This window comes from Rhopalosiphum maidis, chromosome 1 (assembly GCF_003676215.2).
Source record: "Rhopalosiphum maidis isolate BTI-1 chromosome 1, ASM367621v3, whole genome shotgun sequence".
In the NCBI taxonomy this organism is placed as follows: domain Eukaryota; kingdom Metazoa; phylum Arthropoda; class Insecta; order Hemiptera; family Aphididae; genus Rhopalosiphum; species Rhopalosiphum maidis.
Window position 1 is genome coordinate 80,499,996 of NC_040877.1, and position 16,558 is coordinate 80,516,553.

The window sequence follows — 16,558 nt, forward strand, 5'->3', positions numbered from 1 at the left end:
AAAAAAAACTTTGCATACATTTTGGAATGAGTATAATAATAATAAATTAAAATAACCTTTTAAAAATGATTTTATAGAAATAAATAATAATTATGTTAATGCGTTGTGAAAACAACATTGTTCCTAGTATCCATTTTCTTAATAGCAAGAAAAAAATATTATATTGTTGAAAATGAGTAATTATAAAATACTATATACTTATAATTATTTTATACTACCTTATGTTCGTTACTTTTTATACTTGTAAAATAAATATAAGTTACTAAAAATCAACAATTTCAATTCTTTAAAATCAACTAACTATAAATATTACTATAGTTAATTATTTAATATCGATGTTATTAATATATTAGTTTCATTTAATTTATATAGGTAGTTTACATATTAAGCCCAATGACGGTAAGTATATTAAAGTTATAAATATTTTAATATTATTCATTCAAAATAAAACTATGAAATATTATAAGATGATTATAAATTAAACCATATTATTATAATTCAAAATTAACATTGAGCTAATTAAATGATTTTAGGTTTATCTACCGACTACAATCTACAGGTATTCATACAATTCCGATCTTAAAGTAGATTTTAAATCTCACAAGATCCAATATAATGATATAGTAGATATATATTTAATATTATTATATATTAATAAATATTTTACACACTATGTATAAGTATATTTATATTGTTATTATAATTATTTCCTATTATTCAAATACAAAACAAGGCAGTAAGAGTTAAAGATAATAATAATAGAGAGATTTTTTTAAATTTGTTTGTAATAAAAAAATTACATTTTTAATTGTAGTTTGATATTGACTAAAAAAAAATACACAAATCAATAAATCGTATTTAATTAGATTAAAAATGTTAATTTATTTAACTGTATTAGAAGAAGAATTATAATATCCCCGTATCTATGTCTTCAAATTAATTATATTTCTTCTTAATTTAAACTTAGCATTTTAATTGAATTAATCAGTTCAACAATAACTAACTTTTTGTATTGTTTAAACATTATTCTAAACGTTGAAGTTTTACATAATTTTTCACTAAATCGTTAACTTTTTTTTTTCATTGTATAGTTTTGTCCTCTTTTTCAACTTAAATACTATGTCAGACAGCCGATATAAAGTAGAATAACAATAACCGGGTTCACATAAAAAATGATGATAACTATATTTACATAGATAATGTAAATAGATACATACTAATTTAGAATTATTTATAAAAGCAAAATATTTAACAAACATCAAAATAATCTAATATTTATAAATTTATTTAAAAAAATAAATAGATTTATATATTATTTTACTCATTTTAAACTTTTCATTCCTAGACAATTTAATTAAGCAGGTAATAAATGACTCAACCATATTTTTATCATTTTCATTTATAATATTATAGTTTACTATTAAATAGAAAAACCAAAATCATGTTTTATTTTAATACACGTATTACTTAGACTCCACTATTCACTAATTAGAGAGCTTTTAAAACTTATTCTAAATTGATATAGCTCCTCATATTATATTTTGGACTTATAAGTCTTAAATACAATTTTCCTACAATGAGATGTATAAAACATTGGCTAAGAACCTATGAAATACGACTGTTTCTGAAATGTGGCTATTTAAAAAATTAAAAGAGACCTTTGAAGACTGATGAAAGAATATGATATAATTTAAGACAGAACATCTGTATAGATAATGACATTTGAAAAAAATGTTTCTGAAAATTCCAAAAATATTTTTATTATATACCTATATTTTATAAAAGCATAATATTTACATCAAAGTTTTAATTTTAATTAAATTTGAATTCAGCTATATCGTCTTCTAACATTTTACCCTTGGGTCCCACATATTAAATACATATCGCTTCATAATTTATATATACAGGCAAAACGCTAACAACGTGCTAGAAACACAGGAACTGCTAACACGCCGTTGCGGATTTACACGCTGCATACACTTTGTCGTTTATGGAATATTTTAAAAGCAACTAGGGAGCAGCGGTCACATTAAACTTACATCAACGCAACTGTATAATTATAATCGCATCGTATATTATAATAATATAGTTATTCGGTATGTGAGTAGAACATGTGTCAATTTTTAAGAAGAGACAGGAAATCTTTCCCAACGTCTGACAAAAAAAAAATAAATTTAGTTTTGGATCTTGACATAAACTCAAGGCAAATTTATTTATTGTTACATTTACATATTTCCAGACAACTAAAAGTTTTAACAAGTGACGTATACCTTGTATTATTTTACTTTACGAGTATACAAAGTACAACTACAGACATTATACGTACACATATTACTCAAATTAAAATAGTTATATAATATTTCCAAAAGCTAGGTTTATTTTTATAAGTGAAATAACCTAATAAGTGTAGATATTTGAGAAAATACAAAATAAAAAATATATGTAATAAACTCAAAAATGATAGTAAATTATCAAAGTAATAAAATTAAGACAATACATTTAAAAATAAAACCACTTGGCTCTTAAGATGAAAGTTGTATATCATGAAAAAAGTATACCAAAGTGATATGAATTGAAAGATTTATATAATAAACAAGGTTAAGCGTTATTCTGTAAACTTTGAAAATTAGAATTTTAAATATTTCAAATTTATTGAAGATAACAAAACGTTATGAAATTAGATTAGGATATTCTTCTTTTATTAAATTTTATAAATGTATTAACGATGCTTTTCGAACTACATAGCTCGTCTTTTTTTTCGGATTTCACTTCCACGTAGAGAACCTACATGACCTTCATTATACACGCTGTATATTGCGGTAAATGGCTTTTATATTCCTACTATCATACCAAAGAACCCATACCAAATAGCAATTTCAGACCACGTACAATTGTCTTGCCTGTAAATAATAAAGGTACGAAAAATATGTTTTTAAGTTAGGACCCAAAACAAATTGGTATCGCAAGATATTTAGATTAAATTACACTTTTATTAGGTACATATTACACTTATTGTATTTATACGTATAAATGTATAAATATATAGATGATAAATACATACTTAAAATATTGTAAACGGGTGTGGTGGCACAGATGAGGGTCGGCCTGTGCATGCTATAAAGAGGATTAGACCACGACGAAAGTAAATATATTTGTAGAGCTATTTGTATGGCAGACGTGAAAATGCCATTTAAGCACGATATGTGTATGTGAATGGAAGAGAGAGAGGGTGAAAGAGAGAGAGAGAGGAGGAGAAAAACAAAAAGAAAAAGAGAAACAACTAAAAGAATTTAAAATACAAAAATGTGTACGCAGACGATATCCAATGCGTTCGCTTCTGTACGTTATGTGCATTATTTAAAAAGCCGTTAAAACGAAAACCGTGCTCTTGTTTTCTTATTAAAAGGGCTCGGCACCACACCATGTTTTTGCCGAAACATAATCCACACCGTGTTACGAGTGCATAGGAATAATATCGCGTAGTATTCTCCCGGCCTTAACCTACAAATACGCGTTTAAACCTTTAACCAGTGTGTGTACCTACTATTCTCAATCGAATAACGGCGACCCAATGGGGGCATACAAGCTTAAAATGGATTTCAAGGGTTGTGTATAATTACAGTGTTTCCCTTGCAAGTAGTTTTTCCTCGTTGGTTTGGGCCCATTTTGCAATGGAAAAATTTAGTATATAACATTTTACAGGTCAACAATTCAAAACGCACAATTGGTATTTTTCGTAATTTCCAGGAGATATGGACTATTTTGTATTTTGAAGGTCTGAAATACCGTACATAGAATAATAGATAATCAATTAATTCAGTAAAACATTATATAATATTATTTATTTTAAAATTGCCTATGAAGTAAAATAATCGTTATAACTTATATAAGACAATAAATCTAAGACTTTAATGATAAAGTTAGGTAAACTACACTATTTCTATTAGATAGAGTACCCTTTTGAATACATCAGTTAAAAATCATAGTACGTTTTGGCAAATAACAACCAACATTTTTTTTTAACATGGATACTATTTCCAAAAATAACTTTCTTTCTTTTATGATAAACTCATTTAATTTCTATTGAAATTGTATACTTTTTATAATCAAGTAAAAGGTTATTGAAAAATATTTATTTATTATGATAGGTTTTAGTTAAAAAATACATAATAAGGTATTGGTAAATAAATGTATTCAATTAGTATTAGGCAATATACAGGATAATAAACCAAAGACCCCAATTCTCCTATTTTGTTTAATAATGGAGTTGTTCGAAATTTGATTTTTGAAATTATTAAATACACTTAGAGAACATATTATTTTCGAATACTTGAAATATTTTTTACTACTTTTTAAGGATGATCCTATTGTAGTACAAACTTCTATATTTCAAATGTAAACTCCTCTTTTTTCTGAAAATTTTTAAGCAGATACAGATGAACCTTGATAACTTAAACCTATATAAATTTTATTTTATTTTCACCCCTAACCGATTCGAGTTATCGAGGTTCCATTGTATATATTGTGTATTTTAAATTTTTATGTAACTGAATAATAATAAAATACTTAATATTCTACAATTAATATAAATAAAAAACACATTAATATGATAAATTATATAATATATATAACTAATGATTATTAATTATCACAGTAAAAAATTTTCTCAGTGAAGACAATAAATTGCAAATTATGTAAAATGTAATTAAATTTTTCTAGAATAGTTTAAAATTAAAACAAAATTATAGTTCACCATTTTTAAATTATATGATTTATATAATATTATTATTAAGAACCAAATATTTAAATTCAAAATATTAGATAGTCGTCTTATAGTTATTAAAAAGTAATATTTTAATCCAGAGCTACATCATTGCCACAATTATTAGTTGTTTTTAAATAAATCTTCACGAGACTATTTCGCATGTTGTTTAAGTTCAAAAAAAATCTTACGAGATAGATTTGAACCCATTTTTAATATGTACTCGTTACCTACTATAGATTTTAAAGAACGTTTTTGATCAAAAAAATTTAAGTCTCCATTTTAAATGTTTACTTTTATATACTTATTAAAACCTATATGATAGTTTTGTGAAAAAATAATTGCTTCTTTCTTATGTAGTTCTTTTGCAATATGTTTAAAGACACAGTCAGATAGTTTATAACTATAATATTATCGGTCCCATTGACGGAAAAATAATTTTATTTTCCTCTTTAAAATTATAAACTAATAGTTTATGTAATGAAAACAAGTAATCATTGTGTATCAGTTAGTTCTTATTTGTGCTAAACAAAAATTGGAAAACTAATTTAGTTTTAAGAAAACTTTTACCTAAGTACAATATCTATAAAATCCATCAAAGTCGTACTTTCCTTATTGGATTTCTACCAACAAGTTTGAAGTGAACCAGAAACTATAAACGTTAAATTATATATTTAAGTATCCAAAGTAGACTACTGTAAAAAAACATCAGTAAAAAACTATAGGGTTAAGCAGTAGTTGATATTGAATCATATTAAACATATAAGTAAGAAAGTCATTAGTTTCTTCTTTTAATAGATCAAAAAATCATTTTTTTCTTATTTTTATTAAGATTTAAACTGAATAACTGATATAATTGAATTAAAAGTATTAGCACAGATGATAATGTTTATTTATATTTTTATTTAAAGTGTACATATCTTTTTATACTTTCCACATCACTTATTTTGGTTACACAGTACTTTATAAGTGAGACTGCAATGGATATAATAAATTTAAATTCAATATATAACATTTTACGAGTATATCAGTGGCCTCAAATAGGTAGCCCGTGGGCTACATGTGGTCCATGAACCATAACCAGAAATTCCCGTGAAAATATAGTCAATGGTACAAAATAGTACATGTCAAGTATTAAAGTATATACTATTAAATAAATTATTGTTATTAAGAATCAATTGTACATCATTGTTATAATAATTATCAACGAAAGAAATACGTGTCTTAATTTATTTTAGATTTAGTATTTAAATGAGTAAATAAAAGGTGTTTTGCCCGTGTTCCTTTGACAAATGAATAATATAGCCCATTGGTAATATGATTTTGATACCTCTATATTTGACAATTATTCTGACCAGAGACAATTTGTCAACCTATATCACTATGCAGTATGCACTAGGTATATTTTATGATATTGCTATTAAGGTAATTATATTTATATATTTACTGTAAGTATTACAGTAAGTTAATTAAATTGTTGCCGAAAACATTGCATTCGCCATATTATAAATAATTAGTTATTACAATAATATATATTTATACCAAATTTTTATATTCTTATTAACTTTTGACTGCAGAACGGTATAAATAGTTCATAGTATTAATAGATAATAATATCATAAAAGTAATCTACATCCTTTCAAAATGTCATTATGTGCATAATACAATTAATAATATACTTTACATATTTATATATAATTTTAAAAATAAGGATTTTAAATTATAACAAAATAACTAACATTATTATTAATTGATGTGTATTCATTTTATGTATAAAATATTTTATAAATTTTCATTATTTTGACTAATTTTATCAAAATTTGAGTTTCAAAGGTTTGTAAACAAAACTATGTTTACGTATGTTTAATATTTTATAATAACTATAACAATTTCTACGGAATTTATGTCCTATTGCATTAAATGTTCAAACATTTCGAAGTAACGAAAAATGTTTTATCGACAGTAATTGAAAAAAAAATCAAAAATTAAGCCATGATAGTAAATAGCTCAAAAATAATTAAAATGATTTTAAAATTATATCATGCATACAAAATTCTATAAAAAAAATTTCCGAAAATTTTGTATAATATCTAAGATGGATTGTTTTTTTTTTTTTTATTGAGCCAAAAACCCAAGTATACTTTGTAAAATACTAGTTTTGCGAAAAAATTCCATGTATTTTGAAAAATACCTGGAAAACATTTCATTGTAAAATCAATACATCATCGTTTCATTAGAATCTAAAATAAAAAAAGTAGAAATGTTAGTATAGTTGTGTACAATATTCTACATTGTAATATATTATAGAGGAATACCTAAGATAATATTTTAAATAAAATAAAATATAAAATGATATGTGATAGGTAGCGCTATCATGCGACGAAAGTCAACAACAATCACTGTTCTTCGTACTCATATTAAGTCGGTTCTAAAAACGGTGATAGATGGCCGTGCATTAACGTTCAAATGTTAATAATAAAATAATCCAAATATTATAAACTTAGTATAATAATAATAATAGATTACATAGTAAAAATGTAAAAATTATTCGTAATGAATCAATAAAAAAAAAATAAACTAAAAAAGAATAAATTAATAACAGGCATTAACGGGTACCAAGGCACAGTAGCAACAACGAAGTAGCAAATGGCTTCCCCTATGATGCGACAATACAAAGCCACGTAATATCTAATTGATCATAATAATATAATATAACTATGAACTATGACTATACCATATTATTATAATATAGCCTATACAATTTACATTATTTATAGTCTTAGATAAATGTTTTTATCTATTTTTACTATATTAATCCATGATTTTGTAAAATATATTGCATGAAATGTAATTATAAAAACCAAAATAACAAATAAATCAGCAAAATAAAATTTAATTTAAATAATCGTGTAGGTTCCTACAATAGTCATATAATGTTAAAAACTTTTTAATTCTTAATAACTATTTATATTAAATGACAGTAGTAAATAAAATTGTTTATAAATCCATATCCTGACTTCGTAATATTTTTCTCTGATTTGAATCATTTTAAAACATTTAAAGTATTAAAACTATACAAAAAAAATCAACCAGCATCTATCTAGGACTACTTTAACATACATATGTGCAGGTATAATATACTGTATATTTTATAAACTAATTTAAAAATCTTGTTTATTTATGTTTTATTTAAAAAATACTAATTTCTATATCATAAAGCAAAAATTAAAAAAGGTAAGCAAGTTTATATCACTTTGCTATACGATAGGTGCCAAATGGGTCAATGTTATATTTAATGAATGATGTGTAGAATTTAAATTCAATTACAGATCATTGTACAATATGTTTGAATGAATAATTATTTGAACTATAACAAAATTATTTATAATTTAAACATGTAATTTGGTCAACATTTTGTATTTCATGATTTTTATAGATTTTTTAGATTTTTTTTATTTTAAACTTGATTCCTTTTGATGAATTTTTATCATATTTTCAATCCTTAACTATAAATAAATGCACATTCTATAATTTTTTTGTAATGCATAACGATTTGAAAATATTCGTAATCTTTACAACTTTTATCAAAATTTGATCTTAAATATATTTTATAAAAATAAATTGTGGTTTTTCATCATAAATATTTTCACATAATCTATAAGAAAAACTAATGTGTGATCTTGTATTAATTGTTCAAACTATTTGATCAAAGAAAAAATATTATCAATATTTATAAAAAAATAATTAAATACAAATTTAAAATGTTCAATGTTTATAAATAATATATAAACAGTCGAAATACTTTGAAAATTGTATTATGTATAAAAAATGATAATATAAATATTTAGTCAAAATGTCTAGTAATTAGTATGTAGGTTATTTGTTATTAATTACAACAAATATATCAAAAATGGTTTGAAAATAAATAGATATATTATTGGTAAAAAAAAAAAATACTAAATATTTGAGTCGTAAAACTTTGAATTTCAAATACTCATAAAATTCATAAGAAATGTATTTTATTCTCTTAGGTAGAAAGAACATTTTTTGTTTGATATACTTAGTTTAAAAAATATTGAATTACATTTCCAAATCTTAGATGAAAACAAAATTTATTTTTATAAATTTCTGATTACAAAATAATTTGAAAATGTTTGGAATTTAACGAATTTTGTCAAAATTCTAGTCATAAATGCTTATAAAAATGTATTATTTCTATACATGTTATATAATTTTTAGTTGGTGACCGAACAACTTATGATGAATTTTGTATTTAATTTTTAAGCATTTTTAGAAAAATTGTTTTTATTAACAAAAAACAAAAAAAAATTGAAATCACTGTGCACTAGAGGCTTCAAAACTTCAAAACACCTCGGCAACAAACGTTCTATATTATATGATCAACGTAACTTTTGATCACGTATTTAATGTAACTATCCGTTCTATTTTAATAGAATTAAAATATAAGATTCATCCCTGAAATACTATTAGTAGTACAAGTACTAAATTATAATGTTATAAATTATACGTCATATAGGTTGTTAATTATTATTAAATATTAACTAACCGACCACAATGTGCATATTCCGTAGTTTAAATTATATATTTAATCAAATTGATGCTTTACTTACTGCTTTATTTTTTGTCGTGATTTTAGGTTAAAACGTATTATTTATTTGCGATATGCTTAAAAACATATTTTTGATTAAAACTGTAAAAATATAGAATAATTAAAGGTTAGGCACTGAAAAAAACCCTTTCAAAGAAAATTTTTTTTCATTATATTTCTTTTCCTACTTTAAATAATGGCCAGTGAATGTTTATTTTTGTTATGATTTTATTAAAAAAAATATATCATTGTTCTTTCAAAAGAGAGTTTTTCTATGAAATTACCTTTAGGTTTCTCTTTTTTGTATAAATCATTTATTATTCATATGAATACATATATATATATATATATATATATATATATATATATATATATATATATATATTATACATATATGTAATATGTAGGTAGTAGGTACCTATTTCAATATTATATGTATATTTTGTCGCCAATTTTGAAGATATATTTTTATTTATAGATTTTTTAGGATATATTATTATGATAACGAAGTTATTATTAGTCGATAAATAATACAATAATCTATTACAAAATACATAAATTAAAGTTAAAATTGTTCAGTTTTTTCGTTAACTGTCTTTAATACATATTATCAACAACGTCAATGTGCGTGACACATTCATGGTACCTAAATAATATAGCCGCCAATTACTATGATACTACATAAGTATTAGTTAGCTGGTGTAACTAACACGTGATTTAGACGCCATATTATATCACACTTGCAGTTTAGTAACTTTTAGCAACTGAAATTTAATCTATTTACCGAACAGTACTATCGTAGCTAGTAATCCGTAGACACTAGTCAAACACTAAACTATAACTATTGATAATTGACAGTATTCATTCTACTAAAAATTGTACCTATTTATACATTTTTTTTTTTTTTTTTACTAAAAAAATAATATAAACCAATTTTTGATTCTGTTGTATTCTGTGAGTAAAAACTGTATTATTTATTTCGTGCATATATAGGTGAAATTATAAGTATATTTCTATTAAAATTTCCAATAACAGGATCATTCGAAGGATTATAAATTATAATTAATATAATATCATATAATTTATAAGGTTGACTATTTATCTATACTAATGTATATTATACTTAAATATATTCCAATTCAACTTCGCAAAGTGCCCGTGATTAGTGAGGCACGCAATTAATACAATCATTGTAGCATGAACTATTTGGACTCTGTTTATAACCATAATATATTAGAATAATTCGTATGTAATTTTTCAAATTAAGACACTCGTTAGTTAAAATAATTCAAATATTATAGTTATTGAATTACTAACTACTTCTTTTAGCTTAAAATTTCAAATAATTACAATATTTATGATGGTTATATGTCATTCAATCGTGATCATTTAGACGCACGATAATTGGACGCGTACGACATCTCATCGCGTTTAATTTCAAATCATGTTACATTTGGTTGCGCGTCAATTTGTCGCATAAAATTAATGTTTTAACAATTTAATATAAAATCCAATATTCAATAATTATTGGTATATTTTTTTTTAATATTGAAATTATTTATTATAATTTAATTTAAAAATAATAAGTACATGACAATTGTCACACCTAAAATATTTATTATTTATTTTATAAAAAGTAAAATTAAATAAAGATTAGACATAAACTTAATTTATTATCTACGAAATTTCAAATCATTGATTATACCAAGTTATGAGTATTGAAGTAGTCAGAATACTTATTAATATACTTTAAAAAGTATTCGAATACTTTTAGAATATATTTGTCCATGCTTTTTTTTATTACTTTTAATCTCAATAAATATTAAATTATAGGTAATATTATTATTGTATAGTTAATGTTTAATTTAAATACTGAATTACTATACAGTTTAACTTCTTTAACTCAAAATCGTCAAACTTTTTCCTTGGTTCCCGGAATTTCTGATTTTTTGTGTCAACTAAGTCATACAACCTAATGTTTAGAGATTAATAATTTTACGTTGGTTTGGATAAGCTTGATCAATACAATTTGTTTTTTCATTGAATTTCCGTACTATTTTTCCTCCGATGTTTCTCTCCTGTTTGAGAATAAAACCATTGTAAACTAAAATATCGTGATCCCATTGACATTTTATAAATTGTTAAGAGGTCCGACACACCAGCACTCCAAGTTGTGATTTTTTACACCAAAATTTCACAAGATTATATTATCATTATGTAATGAAATGTAACCACAAAAACTTTTTTTGTAACTTACAAGGAAGTTCAGAATTTCAAACTTCAATCCCGGGTGTTAGCGTGATATCACGCCAGCACCCCGGTACCCTTCAAAATGATTCAATTGATTCGAAATTTTCACATAATTTTGTAACCATTTTGTAACCAAATGTAATCCAATATTCCAGATACCTGATTGCACTTTAATCAATTAACAATCGTTCTAAGTGACATAAGCATCGTAATATATACTTACGTGTGTATAATATTGTACAATGTGTAAAATTTTTTATTTTTCGATATTAATATTAATTTATTAATTTTGATAGTTTTTACGTATAGTTTTTTTTTTTTTTAATTTAAGTAGTATTGTAAAGACATAATAAATAATAATACACTATTGTTTATAATGGTAAACTGTTCAGTACGGACTAACTGCTATAGAAAATCATATATCTTTAAACAAACTATAATGATACGATAACTAAACGATATCAAACACATAAATCATAAACTTACCTTGTATAGATCTTTGTATAGTCAAATAACTATCGCCAATATCGATAAAGCGACGAATCAACGCATGACCAAATGCTATAAGTGTCAAAATCACGTTACACTATGTATAATAATCTATTTTAATGTATTTAAAATAATATTTTGATTTTAAATTGATTAACAAGAATATTAAAAAAATATATTCTACGTTAATATTGTTATGATTGTTAATTTATAAATTTTAATTTATTAATATATATATATTTACTATTTTTTTAATAGTCAAAAAACTTTAATGACGATGGAGAATGAGCATACATTAATTAATTTGCAGTTCATGAAAATTACTGGATCTTATCAACTACTAATACCATCACACGATATAAAAATTTTCAATATCAATATTTATAAAATTGCATTCATCCTACAAATATTATTCCTTGCTGCTGCTGCTATAATGGGATGTTTTAGCATTTACTCTTGTAGGAATGATATAAATCAAATTATTCATTATATTATAGTAATTTTTGCTATTTACTTCGCCGTTTTTAAGTATTATTTTATAATAAAAAATTCAAAAACCATTTGGGATTGTATGCATATGATGTCCATCAATTTTTTATCATATAATTACCATACAAAAGAAATATTTAAAATTGCTCGAACTAGATCCTCAAGTTTGATATTGATTTCCTTTAGTTTGTGGTCTTCTATTGTATTATATTGGAGTTTGTCTGCAATTTTGATCCATAACAGTTATTTAAAAATAAAATATGAGAATGGCGTTTATAAATACCGCTCTAATGCTCTTGGATTGGTGTTTCCGGTTACTGACACATTTTACAATAAATATTTTCTTGTATTTTATACTTTTGAAGTAGTTTGTTTGATATTTTGGGGTCAAATGATGTGGGTTTTCGATATTCTAATTATTTCGATATGTATAAGTATTAAATACCAGTTGAAGACTATTGCTGACTCGTATAGTATACTAGGGCTAAAAGATAATTTGACACGTGAGTTATCTGTTTCAAAATATAATCGATTAAATATTTAAAAATTGATTATCGATAGGAAAACATTGATAAATTTATTTTACTTGTATGTTATATACCTAGGCAATAATAAAAGTACCAAAAACATTGAAGCTATATTAGATTTAGAAATACTGATTCAAGATCAACAAAATATTTTCGTGTAAGTAAATAGAGATCAAATTTATTGTTAGACAACAAAAAATTAAAATAAAGTTTATAAACATTTAGATTTATTAGTGAAATGTTTTTTTTTTTCATAATTGGAGTATTTCAATTATAATTAATTAATACTATAAAAAATAACTTATTTTCTTTTATTGACATTATTCTTCATTTATTAAACCTTAGAAATTTACTACATATGGGCTACTTAAACTATTCATTAGGATAATATAATTATTATTTTACATTTACTGAATACTTTGTGTAGTTCACTTATTTGTGTTATAATTTTATGAACTAGGGGTTTAAATTTAGAAACCCGTGACCCGTGAACCAATTTTCTGTGACCCAAAGAAATATGTTAAATTTCTTTGTTATTTCAGTAATCTATTCATAATTTCGATCTATTAACTTTATAAATCTTACTTATCACTTATCAGTATAATATATAAAATATCAATAAAGTAATATATATATGAACATTTTTCTAAAATTTAATTTACCTAATCATTTGTACACGCACAAGTATATCGGAGTATTAATGAGGCCAATTAAATAAATATAGACCACATGGCTTAAAAGATTTCAACCCCATTATAAACAATAAGATATTTTAAAGTATTTATCATTTCAGAAAAATGAAAAATATGTACCAAATACTTACACCAGTTGTATTTATTCAACTAGCGGCTGAGTCATTTCAAATTATTTTACATGCTTGTATGATTTTAAAGGTTCATTTTTAAATATTAAAATTTGATTCTGTTTAAATTAATTATATATTAATGATGTAATTCTTGTTTTAGCTTTATTTCGACGGCTCAATGTCACCAACAGTTTTTCTAAAATTATTATTTCCAGAATTAACGTATATTTTCCATTTATTCCTCACTTGCTACTTGTTTAGCATTGTTAATTATCAAGTATGTATTTATGTTTAATAAGTGAAATATTATCTCATTTTATGTTCTAATATTTTTCCCGCTCGAAAATTGGAACATATTATGTACATAATAAATATTAAAGTAGTGTCTTTCAAATTTAACTTCAAACATAAATAAAAAAATATACCATATAACTTTTCATTACAAAGTTGCAAAAAAGGAAATTATTTTTAAATTATATAATTAAATAAAATTGATCTTATCCTAGAGATCTGTATAGATAATGTGCTTTCATATTTTCATTTTTTTTTATTGCATTTTAGAAGGAATCCATGAATTTTGCTCTTTATAGTGGTAATTGGACGGATATGAATATTAAATTCAAAAAGTTACTGTTGTTTACAATGCGAGTGAATAATGCAGAGAATTTGAAGATGAAAATATCAATCAACAGAATAGTTAATATGGAAATGTTTGCGGATGTAAGAACAATAACAGTGATAAAATATATTCTATAGTAGACAATTTTCAATTTTTCTTGTAAATAATTTAGTATGCGTAATACATATTAATAGGTATGTTTATGTAAAATATTGTTCGGACAAAATGATTATAAAAGCATGTAATTCTATGAAATTGTACTAAATTTATAATCACCTTAAATTAATATTATTGTAATTATTATTATATTTTTGTTTTAGGTGATGCACATAACTTATAGTATAGCATCTGTGATGATGAAAAGTTATACTAAATGATTATAAAAATTATAAAATTTAATATATTATGAAGTTGGGATTTGTGTAAAATAAAACTTTTTTGTAGCTTATTAAATTTTTGACTAAACATTTTAATTTATTCATTTAACAAAATAATTCACAAATCTGATGTATTACATTTTTTATTTTATATAAATTAATATTTAGAAAAAAGTTCACATTGTTAAAATATTTTTTTTGACAAACAGTTTTAAAATTTTCAGAAATTATAGAAAAGTAGGTAGTTTTAAGACGGAAACTGAAATTTTATATTCTTGTGTGTGCCATGTGTTTTTTATTTAGAATTCTTTTTTTCTGATTTTTAATTAAAGATTTATCATAATAAGTAATACATAGTAATTTGTTAATATTAGATACTAATTAGTAATTGACAATGATATTTTATACATAAATGTAATAATATTATGTATATTATAATAAACGACACGAAAGAGGTATAAATTTAATCTTCATTCGAGATTTTTTTCTTGACAATACTAACCTATAAGTTGTATTTATATAGGTAATAGAAAAAAATTGCTGACTTTTTCTATACGACATTTTTTATAGGTCTATAAATTAATATATATATTCATTTTGAGTATAAAATAATTTACAAATTCTCGTTATTTTGACTAATTTAATCAAATTTTGAATTTCAAAAGTTTGTAAACAAAATTGTGTTTACGTATGTTTAACATTTTATAGTAACTATAACAATTTCTACGGAATTTATGTTCAATTGCATTAAATGTTCAAACATTTCGAAGTAACGAAAATTGTTTTATCGACAATAATTGAAAAAAAAAATCAAAATTAACCATGATAATAAAGAGCTCAAAAATTATTAAAATGATTTTAAAATTATATCATGCACCTAATCTAACCTAACCTACGAAATTCTATAAAAAAATTTTCCGAAAATTTTGTATAATATCTAAGAAGGGTTGTTTTTTTTTTTATTGAACCAAAAACACAAGTATACTTTGTAAAATACTAGTTTTGCGAAAAAATTCCGTGTTATTTTGAAAAATACCTGGAAAACATTTCATTGTAAAATCAATACATCGTCGTTTCATTAGAATCTAAAATAAAAAAAGTAGAAATGTTGTACATGTAAATGTGTACAATATTCTACATTGTAATATACTATAGAGTATAGACTATAGAGGAATACCTAAGATAATATTTTAAATAAAATAAAATATAAAATAATATGTGATAGGTAGCGCTATCATGCGACGAAAGTCAACAACAATCACTGTTCTTCGTACTCATATTAAGTCGGTTCTAAAAAACGGTGATAGATGGCCGTGCATTAACGTCCAAATGTTAATAATAAAATAATCCAAATATTATGAACTTAGTACAACAATAATAATAGATTACATAGTAAAAATTATTCATAATTAATCAATAAAATAAATAAACTAAAACAAAAAATTAATTAATAACAAGTATCAAAGAGTACCAAGATACAGTGACATCAATGATGTTACAAATGACTTCCCCTACGATGCTATAACGCACATTCAAGTCAACGTAATATCTTATTGATCATAGTATTACTATGAACTATGATTTTACCATATTATCATATTATAACCCATATTATTTATTTTATAATATTA

The 16,558-nt window shown here is 23.2% G+C and overlaps 1 protein-coding gene across 1 annotated transcript; it reads left to right on the forward strand.

The window, feature by feature from the left end:
- The first annotated feature begins 12,381 nt into the window (after positions 1–12,381).
- Positions 12,382–14,993, forward strand: LOC113558888. Its single transcript, XM_026964472.1, has 6 exons — positions 12,382–13,102; positions 13,205–13,283; positions 13,920–14,019; positions 14,092–14,208; positions 14,493–14,651; positions 14,871–14,993. Exons 1-6 carry the CDS (start codon positions 12,382–12,384, stop codon positions 14,925–14,927), a joined length of 1,233 nt encoding a protein of 410 aa, XP_026820273.1. The 3' UTR covers positions 14,928–14,993.
- Positions 14,994–16,558: the final 1,565 nt, after the last annotated feature.